At 43.7% G+C, this 18,988-nt stretch overlaps 1 protein-coding gene across 1 annotated transcript in view; it reads right to left on the reverse strand.

Annotated features, from left to right (window-relative positions):
- cspg4 (chondroitin sulfate proteoglycan 4) overlaps positions 1-13,538 on the reverse strand; it is a 72,829-nt gene extending 59,291 nt beyond the window's left edge. The window contains 1 exon segment of the mRNA XM_055034087.1: positions 13,377-13,538. Coding sequence (XP_054890062.1) covers positions 13,377-13,452 — 76 coding nt within the window. The 5' untranslated portion in view covers positions 13,453-13,538.
- Between the last annotated feature and the right edge of the window lie 5,450 nt (positions 13,539-18,988).

The raw sequence follows: 18,988 nt of genomic DNA on the forward strand, positions 1-18,988 counted from the left end.
TTACTGTTGATTCTTTGCTTTCCTCACTAAAACGTCTAAAGTTTCAGCATCTCATGTGCAAGAATCCTCACCCCGCCTCCCTGCTCCATAAGGAGCTGTGGGACCCGGCAGACCAGAGCCGTGCATTTCAGGCCCGCTGCGCAGCGCTTTATGCCCCTGTAGACGGCCGAACCACGAGTCAATCCAAACTTCCCGGGATTCATTATTTCCTCCGGTTATTTTAAGCCTTCTCAGCGAGCCAGATGACGACATTCGCTCCGGCTGCTGAACACTGGATTCTGTGTGAACCACAGAGCATAAAGAATACACGCCCTCACACGGGAGCCTACAGTAAACATAACCATGAGTTCACACACACACACACACGCATACACACACTGCGCTCTCCCTGGATCGCCTTCCCTCCTTTCCCTTTTTTTCGTCAGCCTCATGTGAAGCCAACATGATCTTTTGTTGGTGCTGCAGCTATATTTATCATCCGCATGCTACTTCAGTCTGTCATCTGCCAGATGCTGGGTCTGGTGCCACCCTCCACCCCCGACTCTCCCCTCAGCCCCATCGCCCTGTTGATGTTACTGCGTAATGATGCCGTCTGGCCTCAAATTATTCGGAGCGTTTCTTCATCCCAAAGCAGCGCTGATGATGATCTTCAAGACAGGAGCTGGCGCTGATCTGCCTCTATGCCGCCATGCTGCACACGGCAAGATTCCCGGCTGGAGGTGGGGGACACCAAGGTTATTTACATCACCGAAAATTGGAAATGCGCAAAAAACAAACTAGGACACTTTTTTTTTGCAGAAAGCCATCAAGTGCTAGCAGGGAAGCTGGACACTCAGAGTGAACTCTGACCAAGTCAGATGAAAATCTTTCACGAAGCAGGCAGGTGTGTGATATTTTACACACTTTGTCTCATTGCAAACACAAACTTCAAAGGTTTTTATTGTGATTTTGTGTGAGTAAGGCTCTAGCCCAGGGCTCGTGATTTTTTTTGGGCAGCCCCAAAGACTTTCCTTTTTCTTTTTAATGAGTGTATATTTTGCAAACATTGTACTTCATGTGAGACTTTAATGCCCATATCCGTGTTGCAATAGTATTTTGGAATTTTGATAAATATTAACAATAACCAAGTATTTGAAAATATTGGAGTTGTAGGGTTTTTTTGGAACCACTGGCCATATTAAACCTACAATACATCAGTTCATGCTCACTGCTGAATGGGACTACCTATCAATGAATTTAAGTTAGAATGAGAAAAACCCATTTTCTTTAGTGAATGAGGCACCAAGTGACTCATCCCAGTGACTCAGAACCTTGTAAATCTGTTTCCGGTGACTCGCCAGCAACGTTATTTTTTGTTTTGTTTTCACACACTAATGTGAAAAAAACATGGCACTTAATCATTTACTCGGAAACAAAACTAATACTTCTTGTTGCAATGTTCTGCAACGACAACCTTTGTACGACAAGCGACTGAACATTTTGCCCATTCCTTTTTGCCACCTAGCTTAAACTTTGTGGCAGGTCATGTAGGGAAACAGAGCAAACATGGAAGCAGCTGCCTTTTGGCTAGTGGTGAGGACTGCTTGCTAAAACATCAGTTGCGCTAACCCCAAAGCACTAATCATAAACAGAAGCTCTGCTGACGCTAAAGCTAAGTGTGCTAAACGTCTGTAAAGTTAGCAAAAGTGCTAAAGAGCTAAACAAACAAAATAGATAAATTAGCCCTGCTGTTAGGGCATTAGCAGAAGTGTGTCCACCACTGTTTTGGTCATACTAGACCAACACTGAATGTTTTATCCTGTATGGTAGCTGTGCTAGAAATCTGTGGAGCTAAATACAGTCTCCATACTTTGTCCATGGGGCAGTTATGAAATAAAATCCTCAGGTCTCAAAAGCCTTTAGAAACGGGGGGGAGATTTTGCCATTCCAGCAGAACAATGTTCCCTAAACAGACACGCCGAGCTGTGATGAAAGAGTTTACACCAAAACATTTCTGCATCAGTCCATCGCCGTTAAAACTCAGGCCCGAATCCATTTGAAAAAGCGGGTCAAAGCATAAAAATTGAAGTTCGGTCCCTGTGTTTTTTTTTTTTTTTTTAAGGTGGTAGAGGCTCACACAAGCAGAGGATCGAATATGAATGTAGTCAGCATTAACGTGAGGAGATTCTGCGTACGTTTGCCGCAGACTAAATGTGGACGCGCGCCACCTTTGGGCTGAAGATCAAGTCTTTTAATCTCGAAGGCGAAGCAGTCGGTATCAGAGTCGAAGGCTTAGTCACAAGAAAAACAATTAGTCCTGAGTGCGACGCCTCATGATTAGCCACCGCGGCCTTGTGCTCATGAGTCATCTCCCCTCGGCGCTCCAGGGCGGTGGGGGTGTTGGGACTCCCCCCCGCGGACTGACAGCGGAGTTCTCTTTATTTAAAATAATGAGTCATGCTCAGCTACCACCGCTGTTAAAATAGCAGACTCCAGTCTGCGAGGGCCAGAGCAAACCAGACGGACCTGAAACTGAATCCAGCCTCGCCCCACGTGAAATCCAACACATGGCTCCCTGGATACGTATACATGCACAGACACACACGTCCAGCTTTGCCCTGTTGAAGTGGATTTATCTGATGAAGCCGCCGACCCAGAAGCAGGAAATTTGCTGACAGAACATAATCGGGTCTGATAGCAGCCGGGCCCATTCCCAACAACACTCTGGTGTTTCTCTAAACTTCGCTGACTGCAGCACGTTGAGGTCCTCTCGCCGCCTTCTTTTTTATTTTATTTTACGTCCATATTAGGCAAGAAAGAGCAGGATGTGATTAAAGCCCTTTTTAAATTTGGCCGGCCCCAAGCTGAACGCGCCAGCTCCAGATGTCGGACGGGGAAACCGCAAGCTGTTCCCAACACCGTTTCGACCAATCGGGACGCGGTTCCCATGATCTGAGTCATGCTGCTTTTCCAGGGGCTCCACATGCCTTCTCCGCGCCAAAACTAATGTCAGATGACCGATTGAGACATATGCAGAGCCTTGTAAAGGTTTGCAGACACAATGCCCTCTCAACTTTGTCACATTATTATTTATTTTTTTACCATTCCAGAGTCAAGCTGCCATGTGTTTCTCTGGGATTTTACGTGATGGACCAACATTACCAAAGAAAACCAACTCTTGGTTTTCAAACTGTGGTGAAGAAGATGGATGATCAGCAAAGCAGCTGCAAGTTGTTCTGGGTTTGAGTTTCACATATAGAGACTGAATGCTTCGCTGTTCTTCTTTTCAAAGATCTAGATTAGTCAAACATTTTTCAGTAAGCAAAGTCTCTCACACAAACACACCTGTTTGATTTAAACCAGCCCATTCATTCTGGATATCCAGTGTTGTCTTGCTTTTCAAGGTGTTGTATTTAGCTCCTTAAATCCTCGCAATGACTATCAACAGCGTTTAGCAATTACCAACTAAGCCAACTTGGTACGGCGTTTAATTTTTAGTTTTCATAGCTCACAGAGAGGAGGCCAAAACCTCTCTTGTTTAGTTTCTTTCACATGTTGACTTTGACTTCCAAATGGCTTGTGGCAAAAGTTCACACAGGAACACCTGTTTCCGAAATAGGAACGTTTTTAGCCCTTTTTTTCATGCGCCCACATAAAAACGACATGTTAGGGGAACCAAAAGTTATTTTTATTTCTAAATAAAACTCATTCTGGAGTGAAAATGTTGCCCTCGCGTAATGTTAAGGACTGTAAAATCGGCTTCTTTGGGGGGGAAAAAAAAGAAAAGGTGATTCTGACCTATAACCCCAAATGCGTCGTACACAACAACAATGGCGTCCTACATGCTATATACTTTGTTTCAGTTGCGACATGCCGTTCTGCAAAAGACTCTGTTCTCACTTTGTTTCTCGTCATTCTTGTTTTTTTGTTCTATTTCCCGCTAGCCTTAATGCGCATGTACCATGCTGCTTGTTTAGCGCCACTCACAGGTCCGGAGGAACAAAAACATCATTTTCTTTGCGTTCCCGTGTGAATGAAAACATTCCTGAAAACAACTCCGTGTGCTTAAAAGTTTGTTTTTTTAGATACAACAACCTGTTTTAGAAAAAAACCCTCAGAACCTAAGAAGAATTTTTATGCCTTTTTATAGAAACACCTTTTTTTTTTTATAAAAGGCTCCCCAACTTCACATTTATGCAACATATATTGTTGTCCTGTCACTTAAAATCCCAGTAAAATACACAGACACTTATTCTTGTTAAATGTGTACGATACTGAATATTTTGATATCGATCCAATACCAAATAAATACAGGCCCGGTGTCACTGATACTGATACTGATTATTTTTATTCACGTTTGAGATATAAAACCTCTAACCTCCATCTGCTTTTTTTTCTTTTTCTTTTAACAAAGCTTGAAGGTGTCACAAAAACAATTGATTAACATACTGACATGATTTTGTTCAAAAGAATAAACATAAATTGAGAACAAGCCAAAAGAAAATTTTAAAAAGTTATCAATTTTAGCCCGTTAGTAGCGATCCGATACCGGCTCGATATCGATGTTTTGTACACATCTAGTGCTTGTAAACTAAAAGATAAACAAATGAGTCACTGCGTCGCATTGTAAGCTGAAGAGGCCAAGCGCTGCTAATGAATCAAACATGACGACGATATGTAACACATTAACGTGGCTACGGCCCCGTAACGACAACGGCTCTTTAGAAATGATGACACTCGCAGTAAACAAGTAGGAAAGATCCTAATGGTTAATCCCTCTGGGATAAACCGAATGATTAATTTAACAAAAGCTCCTCTGTTCTGCTTTTTCTTTTTTATCCAGCCCATAAAAAGAAACAATTGCAGGCACAAAAAAAAAAGAAAAAAGAGAGAGAACGCATTCATCTTCAGTCAAAACGATAAAAACAGACAGTCCTCTCTAAAAAGGGAAGAGAGAAAATCTGAAAAGAAAAGCCCGTGGAGGCCGCTGGTATCGAGGCATCTGGTCATGCATAATTCCTGCTTATTGAAAGCTTGGCAGTCCTGCGATGATGAGAATTTTCATTTTGGGCACTAAACTCCCCAAAAGCTCTTATCAAGAATAAACATGCAATTCTGCTGCTGCTGCAGTGTTTTCTCTTTCTTTTTGTTGTTGTTGTTGTTTTCTCAGGGTCACAGCACACTTGCATTAAAAAAAAAATTAAAAGAAAAAGTTCTGCCCTCGGTCAGGGCGCCTCAGCACAGCAGGTACCCTGCCCGGACTTCTACCTGTCGCTTAAAACATAATCCAGCAGGGTTGGTTTTATTCGCCCTCTGTGTTGCTGCGCGTACTTAGTTTGCAGAAGAAAAAAAGAAAATCTAAATGACTGCAGGATTAACTGGATGGACAAGTTGAACTCTGACTCAAATTTCTGACTGAAATTTCCACTTTTGAGGCTGTAGATCTTGACAAAGTTGGCCTTCTATCACCTGAAGAACATCTCCAGGATCAGAGGACTAATGTCTCAGCCAGATCTAGAATCTATAGACATATGAGGACATAACTGTTTAATCGGTTTTCACCAAACAGAGCTCAAACTTTCCCCAGATAAAAAAAATAAATAAAGAAAACGGGATTCATTTCAATGCTTTGTTTCGTTTTGGCAACTAAAACTGCAATCCAGTCCGTTTCAAATTTTGGAAGTAAAATAAGGTCGGGACAAAACTAAGTGAAAGACGACGAATAAAAGATGAAACAAAAGCTTAAAGTTTGATGGATTAGATCAATTTGTCTAACTCTGAATTGATCTTTATTAAAACATAATATTAAAAGCAACATACACAAAGTGAAACTTTATTGATACCCAGTTTTCTCTTTTGTTGCCCCACTCGAACAAATAATCAGAAAATCCAATTCGACACTCTTCTGGACATTCAAAGCACCGGAGCCTCTGGGTTTGCTCTGATTTGACAGAAACTCCACAGACGCCATGTTTCTCGGGAGAAGCGACGGCTGTTGTTTTCCTTCTGCTCATAGTCGCACCGGGTGTTTTCCACAGGCTCTGCTCTGTGTTTAGCGTCAGCCCCTGATTAGAAGTTTTGTCGTCGCTGTCGATCTGTTATGACTGCGCGGTCACAAAGCTCGGCCAGACGCGGCGGCGGGGCCGGCGTGGCTCGGGTTTGTTGTGTTTTCCGTTTCCACGTCGGCGGAATATTGACACAGTTCTGGAGTTTCCTTCTTCTCGAGAAACGTTGAGTATTTTCCTCTCGGTGCGGTTTGGACCTCCTGCTGCTGCTGTAGGTAACACCAGGCCCCTAGAATGCATAAAATAACACGGCTACAAGGTAATCACAACAATCTGAAATCCCAAATTGCCACTTATGGACCTTGAATCTCAGTGTAGCCCATCTGTCAATGAACTGCTGCTCAAGCATTTATTTTTATTTTTTTGCTGCTGACGTAAAAGAGTTTCCAATAATGAAGGAGCGCCGTCGCAAGACGCCCTTTGACCTTCTGCCTAGCATCAGGATCCGGGCCCGTGTTTATGTAAGAGAGTCTTTTGTGTACAGGAGAGGGCTAAATGAGGTCTGTGTGTGGGCTGCGTTCTCAGCAGATCAGAGCCCCAAAATATAATCCGAGCTGCTCGCCTTTGACTGCCAGCCGCCTCGAAGGGAGCAGCGCGGGGAAAGATCATCTGCCAAGGGAAAACGAGTCCTCAAGGCGAGGGATGTGTCTTTTCTTCCTTCTTCTTATTAAGGCTGCTGAATCACAATGTGACCATTTCTCAAATGGTCACAAAATACTTGAACCTTTAAAGACAACGGCTGAATGAAAGCAACTGAACTTTTTTTTTAAAATAAAGACTAAAATACAAATTACTCAGTTCTAATACAAAAAGGAAAAATTACACATTACGTTGTGACACATTTTTTTATTACCACAATCACACATGAGCAATGTCTTAGACAGAGCTTTTTCAACTCTGCGAGAACTTTTAGCAGGAATAGGAAAGCAGAATGCGTCTCTTTGTTTGGAAGAAGGGTTCATCTGGCACATCTGTGAAGGACGACCAGATGGCTTCAGCTTCTGTCCCCCTCCCGCCTCCACCAAAGACTGATTCTGTCCAGCGCCACACGACTCACACTTCGCGTTTGCAGACATGGCCGTCGTTCGCTGCAGATATGATGGTGGGCGCCTCCCACGTGACTGATGAAACGCGAGATGCTGCAAGAGGCGTCGGAGCAGGAGGGACAGAGACGGTCACAGCCGTCCCACAAGACAGTCACAATGCTTCGTTGGAGCTAAAATTATGCACTGCTTGGTACACAGTAACTGCTCTGCTTTCACTGAATGGCATAAGGAAGAGAAATGGGTCTCGAGTTTCACTTTCGTGTTGACAAAGTCGGCTAACAAAGGCTTGTCGTCAGGCAGAACGACGGCGCCCGGTAACATATTTGTGGCAGAAGCCTCCTCTGGTTGAAATTGTGCTGCAGCCATTTTGAGTAATTAGAAAAGCAAAATCAAAAACTGAAAATATAAATGATATTTGAACACAGTGAGTGCTACTGTTAGCTACAGCTAGCTGCTAACAGTGCTAAAGTTGACGGCTGTTTTGCAGTTTCTGGATGAGGCTGAACGGTTCTCCAATTTAAAATCTAAAATACTTAGTTATCAAATTCGGAGTCGATTATTTGACAATCGGAGATTCCTTGGAACACAGTTTGGGTACTGAAAAATTCTGCTTTTAACAGCGTTGACATAAAGCACTTTTAGTGCTTTTCTGAGGGTTGGACATTCAGAAAATCTGGGAACCCGTAGGTCAAACCTAAAAGGTCACTTCAAGTGAAACTCTAGTTGCACTCTGGACCTCCAGAGTTCAGTTGAACGGAGGTCCGATTTGGTGGCGGACCAGAATTTGCCCTTTGATCCACATCAGAGTCCAATTGTGCGTTCAGACCTGCCCAAACAAACCAGACTCTCCGTACAAGCTGACGAGAGTTAAATTAAAGCGGACTAAGCAGGTCTGGTGTGAACGCTCCCTCAATTGTTCTGCTTCGAAGTGCAAGACAGTAAACAAAATCTCAACACGGCCAGTATAAGCAGAAATATTCAAGGTTTCCAATCATCTGCATTCCCAAATGACCTGTGGACTTCAGTTCTTCTTGAGTTCTGCCTGCAGCTGCTGCTCATTCACTAATCCGGCCTCGCGAGAAGGCTGGCCAAATGTACTCCGGAGGATAAGCTGAAAGAGTTTTTTTCCAAATGGACCAGAACTCAATTTGCAGATTCTAACCAGCCGCGCTGTACGCCCGCGTCTTATTTGTCATGTTTTGTCCAACTTCTACCAGCAATATGCTGAAAATGAGCCGCCTAACGTATCGGCACGTGTTTAATTGTTTCAAGGTCAGCTCGGTTTCCCCAAATATAACAGGACGGAGCAGTTGCGGTTGCAACTGAAAGAAATGAAAGATCGAATACATGAGGTGCCCTCTCGTTTCGAGCACTCTTTCGCATTTCTTTCCTGCAGCCGAAACTGTTATCCGACCGAAGCGGCTCACTTGGACGACAGGCGGAGGAGTTAGCATGTGGCGTATGTCAGGTCTCCTCGACAGAAGTGAGAGCGCTGGCGCTGCAGGAATCAAGCTTTGTTGAGTAAATCTACTCTGGGCCGGGCATGGCAATTACAGGGCTGCATACTCTGTGGCCGCAGGTTGGGGAGGGAAATCATCCTGCAGGGAAGAGATGAAGTCAGAAAGAAGAAAAAAAAAGCAGGGTGAGGCCGGCTGCTCACACAGACAACTTTAGCTCCTCGGCTTCAAGGATGTTTGCCTCGGGCCAGAATGCCCAAAAAAATAGTTAATAACCCATGACTGCCTGAAACTTTGTGCCTGAAAGTGGCAGCCATAATTGTCAGGCGAGCAGTGAGGGAGTTACATTAGGAGAGGTAATATCAATATTGATCGCTTGAGCGATGCTAGAAGGGGGTCTTGCTTTCATAAAGTCCAAAGGACAAGCGAGCAGCATGTCTTCGGGAGAAAATGATCGGCGCTTTAAGGAAACGCTGAAGCACAGGAGCCTCCAGAGTTCATATAGAAACCAACGTTTTGGGAAGAAAAACCTGGCTCATTTTGAATCGTCGCTTGTTAATGTTTCATGCATTCCTTCCTATGAGCCTCACAGAGTTGAAGGGGGAACATGTTCTTCGTTCACTCACGAGCAGATGCTGCGCAGACAGAAAGAAGAAAAAAAAAAACTCCTCTCGTTGGACTCATTACGACAGGTCCAAACCTTTTCAGTGTCGACATCTGGAGCTACACCTGTCTCAGCTAAACCTGTTGCAGACCGTTCACATTAGCAAGGAAAGTTCTCTTGGACTTGGTTTGGAGATTTTAAGTTGCTGTTGGCAAATTGCGCTTCAAATTCCCCGTCGATGTCCAGCAACGGAGAAAGCGGACCTTCGCCTTCACGCAACGATCGTACTCATATTTTGCTCGTCTGTCTCTTTGTGGTTGTTTCTGAGGAGAAACCCAAACACACCAAATGGATTTCCAACACAGCAAATTTTAGGACTCTGTGGAGGGTTTGCTAACGGGGCGAGAGAAAAGTCAAGATGTGTTCACTGGCTGAAGAAAAGAGCTGCAGCTCCAAAATGTCACTAACGCCATCAGACTTCCTGTTTTTACTAACACAGCGACAAAAAGAGAAACTGTCACCATACCAACCAAACAGGCGTGTTTGGATCGGAAATATTCGGCCGGCCAGTTATTAGTACTGTTTCTCTCTCTCTCTCTCTCTCTCTCTTATTCAGCCGAATGGACGAACCTAAACGGTTGCCGAGGAGACGCGGAGGCTGTTGAGATGTTTTGACGGAAAAAGTTGAAACAGGAACATGTCATGTCCAATTTCAGATGGTTCTATGATAAAGTGAGCATCCCCTGATGTGGAAAAGTGCTCTCACATGGCTGATCCACGCAGCGCGGCACAGCCTGTCTCCTCCCGAGCCATAAAAATGTCACTTTTACATTTCACAGCGGCGTCATATCAGCGTCTCAAAAAGTTGGCATCCATTAACGCAGCAATGCCATTTCTTACAGGTATAATGGTGGAATCAGCCAGGCGCTTCTCGGCGAGGCTGCATCGTAGAAAGTCATTTTGGAGGGCCGTTTAAATTATATCCATTTCCAAAGAGCGTTTCTGTTTGCAAATGTGACCATTAGTCGATTAATGGTTAAACTCGCAGGACGTTGGCTTCTTTTATTTTGGTAACAAATCCACGCCGAACTTTTTGATTGGAGTTTTGCTAAACTATTAGCTACTTCTGCTGGTATTGTGTGTCCAGCAGAGAACAGTAGGGTTGATGTGTTTGCACAAGTTCTGTTTATAAGAAATATATCATCATTTTTAATATTTTGGAGCCAGTCGTAAGACTGGTTTGCTTCAAAACCGGATGCAATCTTGTTGTCAGCTGTTTTACCGACAACACTGATGCTAAAGTCAAGCAAGCTTGCTACCAAGGAAACACCCCACCCTGTTAAGAGTAAATATCCCAAAGCGTGGATCCGTTTTGAAGTGTTTTGGTAACAGCCTTGCTAAAATGTCTTTTTTATGAATCGTAGCCATGGCTATGTTTCGTATTTTTCTATCCGTTGATATTTTTGTCACAACACTCACATGAAAGAAAATATTCTCCTTTGCAAGCAAAACTTTACCAATAAGACATACATTGCAGCAAATGAAGAGAAGGTTTATTGAGTTGACCTATTTTATACCTTGATCACAAAACAATCGTTATTTGAGGATGAAGCTTATGACTTATCCATACGATGAGCTAGAAGTAACCTGTAGTTTGGGAGGTGCATTTTAAAAAAGGTCAAGTTGTGAAATCTGTTCTGACGCCAACATTGCAGCGCAGCTATGACACCTGAGTTGAAACCCAGAGTCAAGATTTTACCACCAGAAAGAAACTTTAACTTCTCCACTCATGAGCACTTTTCATGACGAACGACGGTCACTGCTTCGTCTAAACAACTTTTGCTCCTGTGCAAGATGTTCCTGGACCAGACTGGTACAAACAGAGCTCTTAATAAACGGGAAGGGAGACAAAAAAAACAAAACAACAACTTCAGAACAAGAAAGTGATGACGTTCTTATTGACTTTTTTTTGTTGTTGTATAAAAGCTCATCTGGAGCTTGTGGTCGGGATTTTGTGGAGCCCCCAGAATCTAACCGTCAACTTGACACATCTGGTCAACATTAGCATTTAGCTCTCTGAGGTCAGTGGGTGAGCTTTGTCACACTGAGGAGGCAGGGAGGCTGTAAAAACAGAAAATCTCACCAAGTATTTTTGTTTCTAGTGCAAATGTCTCAGTAGGCTTGAAATTAGACAAAACTGACTTATAAAGTAACTTTTCAGAGCTTGTTTATAAGTTTAAAAAAAGTAATAAATCCTTAATATTGAAGAAAAACGACCAGTTCCATTAGCAGATTATTTCACTTAAAACCTTTATGAGTTACATTTCACAGTGGCGATGTTTCCTTAAATAAAGCGCTGTTAAAATTACACGTGAGTAAGTTTGTTTGTGCAATAAGTCGTTAGAAAACGTGCCATGCCACCATCTTCCAACTGCTTCCTGTCGTCGTCTTCTTCGTGGTTTTCGGCAGTGGCAATAGCCAGTTGTTTATTATGTAACTAGTACGGTGTGGAAAAAAGTATTTTCATCGCAGTTTTGTAAAGTAGACCAATTTTGATATGGGCAAAAAAAAAAACATCACCTTATCAAAGTGCCAAAACTTTGATAAGGTTTCTTTGAATTTGCAAATTTATTTTTCAAAATGTCAAGTTTCGCAAGAATATCGTCAGTGGAAACCCAGCAAATTAAATCCGGTTTTGACACTCAAATACTCTTAAGATTTTTGCTTTAATTTTTGAAAAGAGAGCTAATAACGAAATTTTTCACATTATCCTACTTTATATGAGTTTTAAATTGAACACAAATTAAATATGAAATCCTACAGGGATATAAATAGCCTCCATATGGTAAAGTTCAGTATCTGCAGAACCTTTGCAATGGTTCTGCAGACAGTGTCCAAATTCAATACGATAGTTTGTGGAGAAAATTTGGAAAACACAGGTTTTTGAACAGATTGCATCATCTCCATCATCTGCCCAGACAGCACAGCTACAGCAACGTTGGCGCCACGCTTAAACTGCGCCTCGCCAATTGCCAGCAGACATAACTCGACAAGCCACCGTTGGGTCAACACGCCGCCAACTCCTCCAGCAGAGGTGTCACCGCCATCACTTCGTTCAGCAGGACTCATCTGCAAATGAGCAAACATGAGGGGAAAATCACTCTTTTTTTTTTTTTTTTTCCCACGCCAGAGATGAAACTGATCACACTGCGGAGAAAACCGAGCCCAACTTCCCACCTGAGCTTTGATTGACTAACCCTAACCCGAAACAGAGCGGTTTTCCCGTGTTCTGATCAAAGTCACTTCTGCCCCCCTCCCCATCCTGCCCTCATCAGCAGCCAATGAGCCTCTCCTGGAGAGGTTTGGCGGGAAGCGCACTGACACTTCGGAGGCGAGGAGGGGGAAGCAACGGACTCAACAGCTGTCCGAACCAAAGACGGTTTATAACGCGTTTTCCTGCTGATGTTGTGCGTCGGTGAACCGACTTGCTACTTTTGAACCCCACTGCCCTCTGGCGTTGTCGTGTCATCGAGAAAGTGTACCTGTGGCACTTCACACCTTCTCTGTGAGGACATCGTATGGGCCTCTTCCATGAAGCAGCCCACCTCCCTCACACACACACACACACACACACAAACACACACATACACACACGCTGCTGTCCTCACACAGCCCTGCTTTCCCTCTCTCACTTTCATCTCTTCTCTCCGGGTGAATGCGGAGCGGCTCTGCTCTGCCACCGCGCGCTTCTCTTTGAAAGAGCCATTCATTGCCTCTGACACGGGGCACCTATAAGCTCACAGGGCTCCGGCTGCGCCGCCTCTTTCCTTTTGGCGACGTGCAAAACACTTTCAAGAAAAATGCAAGCCGGCTGCAGGCGAAGAGAGGCGAGAAGAAGGAGAGAAAACTTAAAGAGGATTAGAAGGGAACAGATGTTGTCTCAGACTTTGGACAAGAGTCCAAGCAACGCGTGAAGTTTCAGCACAATGAATGATGCGGGCACTGAGGTTGTAGAGAATTTCACAAGGTACACCTTTTACATAAAAAGAAAAAAAGAAAGCAGCATTAAAGTTGAAGTCAGTTCAGTTGAAGTCTGAGGCATCAGCTCCCCCTGACTGTCATGCCTTTGACGTACAGGGGGGGATCTGACGTCCCGCCTCGCACACCGTCTCTGAACCGGACAGGCGGCCGCGGGATGCGAACGCCGATCTGCTGTGGCGCTTACCTCCGTGCGCGGGGCCAGGCAGGCAGAGCAGCAGGGTCACCAAGGCACCAACCAGGACCGGACTCAGGGCTCGCATGGTATTCTTTATTTTTGTGTTGTCGGGGTTGCTCTACGTTATAAGTCCTACACTCTTCACGTTAAAGACGCTCCATTCAGAAGAGACTGAATGAGTTTCCAGTTTTTTTCGGGGGGTTGATCTGCTACAGGATACTTCTCTATGTGAAAGGGGGCAGGGCTGGGGTGGGACCGCAAGAGGGACGCCCTGTTTTTTTTTCCCTCATCATCTCCTCACACACACACACCCACACACACACACACACACACACCCCCACACACACACACACACACACACACACACACACACACACACACACACACACACACACACACACACACACACACACACACACACACACAAACTTAGATGTCTGTGGGGCTGGAAAATCATATGCTGCTTCTTTCTGCCGACCCAGCACTCAGACACTCCCAGTCGAGCAGCCTGTTGATTTATTTGGCTCGTTTTTAAAAGAAGAAGTAAATCTTATCAATACACACACACACACACATACGTGCGCGCGCTACACGTTGACAGACGTTGGTTTAGAGGCCTCACACCAGTCGCTCCTCTCTGTATCGCTCTCAATTGCTGCGTTTCATTGCAAATGTGCAAAACAACTTTGTGCACATTCTGCTGTCGTCGAAAAAAACAACACAATTTCATATGTGCTGCGTTTTCTTTATATGAGAAAAGCGATTCAAATCATCATCGTCCTCCAACCACTTCCTGTCGTTTTCTTGATGATGTGACTTGTGTGATGCGGAAAAACATTACAGGTTTGCGAAATGAACTAGTTTCGATTGTACTAAAATAAAAGAACCCCACCTCATTCCAGCTCCGAAACCTTTTAGCAGAAAACATTTTCGAAATTGCGCGTTAACGTGAGGCAAATTTATTTTCGAAGCGTCAAAACGCAGTGGAAGCATCGCTTCTATTCCCCCTGCAGATTTCTAGGACTCTCTTCTAATTGTGATCACACCAGGTCAACCTTTTACTGTTGAAGACAAATCGTGTTTACCAACTTCTTCCTGGTGCTTCACAAGCCAGACTTTCTGACGGCTTTCTCCCACCGGCCCGCAGCCTTCGCTAATTAAACTCAAACCCGATTAAAAAGAGGCGGGCCACTTTGGATCCGCTCTCAGTCTTCCCCATCGAAAGACGAAGGACAATTCGACGGCGTCGGGCCATCACGCGATCCGAGACTCGTCTTTTTCACGTTTTCTCTCTAATTTAAAAAAAATAAAAATTTCTGGTAATGAACAATCGTGTGCACTACAACGAGAGGATTTTCTGCCTGGATATTAAAAAAAAATACTAATAATTGCCGTCGCCGTCGGTGCCTGAAGATTCAATTTTACCTGTCGCTCAGGCGTTTGGCTTGCAAATGATCCCTCATTCGCTTCTCCCATGGCTGGAGAAGTGAGTGTGCAATTAGAATTTGCCTGCGACTTCTCGACTGGAGTCCACGAAGCTCAATTAGGCGTTCCTCTCAGCTGTACATACAGTTCTTTGGAAATGCAGCCCCGAGTAATTGGAATGTGAAGAAGAAAAACACGGAGAGTCTTTTTTTTTTTTTCCCTCTCACTGTCGACTAGCCTGGATGCTCAATCCAAACGCAGCTCTTTGAAAAGAACCGTAGAACTTCGACCTTTTAAGCCGATTCCTCACATTTGGAGAAAATTACAAGAAATGCTTGTGTTACTTTGAAACATGACTAAACATAACTGATGTTCTTTTCATTTTTGCTTATGAAAGCTGCAGTAGGTAACTTCTGTAGGGAATGTTGCACTAAAAGTTACATTAAAAGTGTCATTATTTACCAAATGACACTTCATAAACATTCATGATGAAGACGCCGTCATTTTCATGGTGGGTTTGATGTCATCTTTATGACAGTGTCTTGCAGAGGTCGTTTCTCAGAGGATAGGAGGTGTGGAATCTGAAGTTACGCCTTCAAGACGTAACTTCCGCCTCAGCTCCTTCAGACTAGCCAGCAGAAATTAGCAAACACCTGGTGGATCTGTGCATCCTCAGAGCTCATTGACCAAGACACTTCTCAGTGAAATGCTGGTAAAAACGCCACTAAAGTGTTAATAGAGGTGCCACGTTTTGATGATTTCCTGGGCGGAGTTTCTTAAAGAGGCAGAGGCCCAAATCCAAGGCATTGAAATATGAAGTCACGTTTTATGTATGTAGCATTTTCAAAACAACTGAAAGTAATATGCTCACTGGATTGTGCTATAAAGTGACTCTATGTGCCTGGAAAACACATAAACCTGACATTTTAAATCTACAAAACGTGTAGAAAAGACTTCAAGCTATAATTGATTCTGTGAAGTATTGTAAAAGTTCCTTTGTAAAACGAAACAAAGAAAGAACATAACGGATAATTTCTCTTCCACCTTACAGTTTTGTGCTAATTCTGTTGATCTGACACGTAAAGTCCCATTGAAATTCATGAAAGTCTGTGGTTTTCTTATAGCAAAGTGTGGAAAAAAACTCAAGTGGAAAGAATATTCCTGCTTTCAGCCCCCAAATCAGCTCTCTGTCCTGAGGTACCATTCTCGGTCTCTCTCTCTTTTTTTAGTAAACAAACATAAAAACACTAAAGGCCTTTCAGCTGCCTCCATTCCAAGAAAGCATTAGCTGCAGCGTCTGCGAGCGGAGCTGTGAAACGACACACACACACACACACACACACACACACACACACACACACCCACACACACACATGCACGCACACACACACACACACACACACACACACCCACACACACACACATGCACGCACGCACACACACGGCTCGCGTAACGGGACGCTGTTTATTGCACACAACCTTTCCTGACACCGCAGCAGCCTCCTTGATTATTTCAGCATGACACACGCTACAAAAAAGAAAAAGAGAGAGCGAGAGAAAAACAAACAAACAAAAAAAAAAACAGGGCTTCCTTTGAGCCTCGGCCAGCGGTTTGTGCGGATGACATGCTCCTCGCCTCCCCGAGGAAGCAGAGCTTTCCCTGCGGGGATGTCACCCACTGAAGTGAGTGGGAGCCGGTGCAGGAACGCGAGAGCCCGGGCTGAGGCTTACGCAAGCCGCAAACATCAGTGACCCCCTTTAGCTGGAGCGCGGCGCCTGACGCAAGCCAAGGTGCGGGGAAGCCGCCTTTATTAGTGGAAGCCGGTTGTGTTCACGGGGAGGCTTCGGGGCTTTTAATAATGCATCGGCGTGCTTTGATTAAAGGTGTCGGGCGGAGGCTTGCAAGCAAACAGGCTTCTGTTTGCATTCATCCACGCATACCAAAATGCATTATATGCATCCTCCAGCCTTAAGAAAAAAAACATGTTTCATGTGTTTCCAACCTCACAAAACATCTGCTCACCCCATTTTTCTTTTAATCTTTTAATATCTGTTATGTTTGCATCGGCAAGCACTGTTTTCTTCTTCTGCTTCTTCTTTTGTGGCTGCTTCTCTGGCGGCTTTGCTTCATTTTTCCGGTTTAATTTATCCCCCTGCAACCGGACGTGCGCGTCAAATTCTTGCGGTCGTGGAAAAGAAGTGCAAAGCTCAATCAAACATCGGACAACAAGTAGTGGTGTGAATGAGGACATGCACCGATGCTACTCGAAACACATTTTGCACCCTTAAAAATAAGAAAATAATCATAATTTATTAATTTTTTTTTTTAAAAAAAAGCAATCTAACCCGGACACTTATTCTTATTATAAAAGAAGTAATTTTGGACTTTATACTTAAGTCGTGCACCATAACACGCAGCCAAAGCCGAGGGAGGACGAAGAAGAAGTAGCAGAGGTCACGTAATTACTCCTCACAAAAATGAAAGACTGAATTGAAATGTTGGACGGCCAACATGACACACAGCAAAAAAGCAAACGCAGAGGAAATGCTACGTTTAGTGTCCACATTAGTGCTGAATTTATCGGCTTCCTCCCTTTCGGTTCTCAACCTTTTGTGCAGCACAAAAGGTTGATGAGTTTCACAACCGTTCACCAGCTAATGCATGAAAAGACACGGCGCAACATTCGAATCGGGTTGGAGCTGCTCGTTTCTCTGTCACAGGAATGCAACTTCACATTCAAGCACACAGGGCATTCCATCACGCTCAGGCTCTCACGTCATCCACCTTTCTGCCGCCGCCGCCGATCCTCCGGAGCCGTACATGTACAGAGGAGATCAGAGTGATGAAAAACAGAGCCATGTTCTGTTTTTAGTAACGCATAAGGTGCGTTGCTGGCGCTCTCCCGACGTGTGGGTGAAAATGAGACGAATTTCAAACCTTTTTTACTGTAAAGGAGACATTTTGTTCAACAACTCATGAAACAGAATTTAAAACATATTAAAAGGAGAGATTAGATTTTACTCATCTATATGCTGACTTGGTCAGCATGAGAAATGTGCTGTTTCTGAAAAACAGTTTCTAAATTTGTAACTACAGCTCCCTCTCATGAGAATCTGCTCCTCATCCTTTCTGGGGTCAAATTTATGAAAATATTAGCATGGATATTTTCATATTAGCACGTTTATTTTCTTAGTGTGTACTCTTTATACTGGCCTGCTCCGGCCACCCCTATAAAGATCACCTTTCCACCCCGAACATCCTGCAGTGTCAGAGCTGCAGAACGTCCTTCTTGAGGTCACCAAGGTCGCCATAGCAACTACTTACTTACTATGAGGATTTTTTTGGACATCTTTAACAGCGGTGCCAATCACCGCAAAAACGGCTGTATGATCCACTTGCTGCTGTCAAAATCACCAGAGTTTATTGGACCACGTACTTCTCTCCTTATTAACCAAATTATCTCAAGTTGTGTTTGGCCGAGAGAGGCTTTCCCCCGCAGGCTCTCAGTGGATGTTTCCGAACAAGTGGGAGATTTCTGCAGATGGCAGTAGAGCCACTGGAAAGAGCCATGTTATTTGTTTTATATTATATCGGCAGCTATATATATATATATATATATATATATATATATATATAAATTATATATGTAACAAGTTTATATATATATATATATATATATATATATATATATATATATATATATTATATATATATATATATATATATATATATAAACATGTTATATTGCTTTATTTCACTTTAAACCATCTAAATCACAAATAAAAGGAAACTGGATGACTGTTATCAACTTATGTTGTTGTTTCTTTATATTTGCTTCAATATTATTAGTTTTATTGAGTCATTTTAGTCAAATAAGTTAATAAAAATGTTTGATGAAAATCGCTCTAGTTACATTCTTCCGTTTATGGAATATCAAGTTACTGGGATATGAGGTCAGAAGCAATTCGAGTCGTCACCCTCCTCTGGGTCACTCCCCAGCTCACTGTGGGAGATCCTCCGCTCAGAGGGAATAGATGTCGCCCCTCCAGAGTTTTCGGGGCTGACCCAGGGTCGAGAAACGTCCAGCAAGAAGAGCCTCGTAGCATCTGGGCTGACTCCTTGCGATGCTATCGCCAAGCATGACCTTACAGAAAAAGGAAAACGCATTTCATCTGCAGTCACGTTCTTTTCCTCG

This window comes from Poeciliopsis prolifica, unplaced genomic scaffold (genome assembly GCF_027474105.1).
Source record: "Poeciliopsis prolifica strain line A6 unplaced genomic scaffold, Auburn_PproV2 SCAFFOLD001, whole genome shotgun sequence".
Lineage (NCBI taxonomy): Eukaryota > Metazoa > Chordata > Actinopteri > Cyprinodontiformes > Poeciliidae > Poeciliopsis > Poeciliopsis prolifica.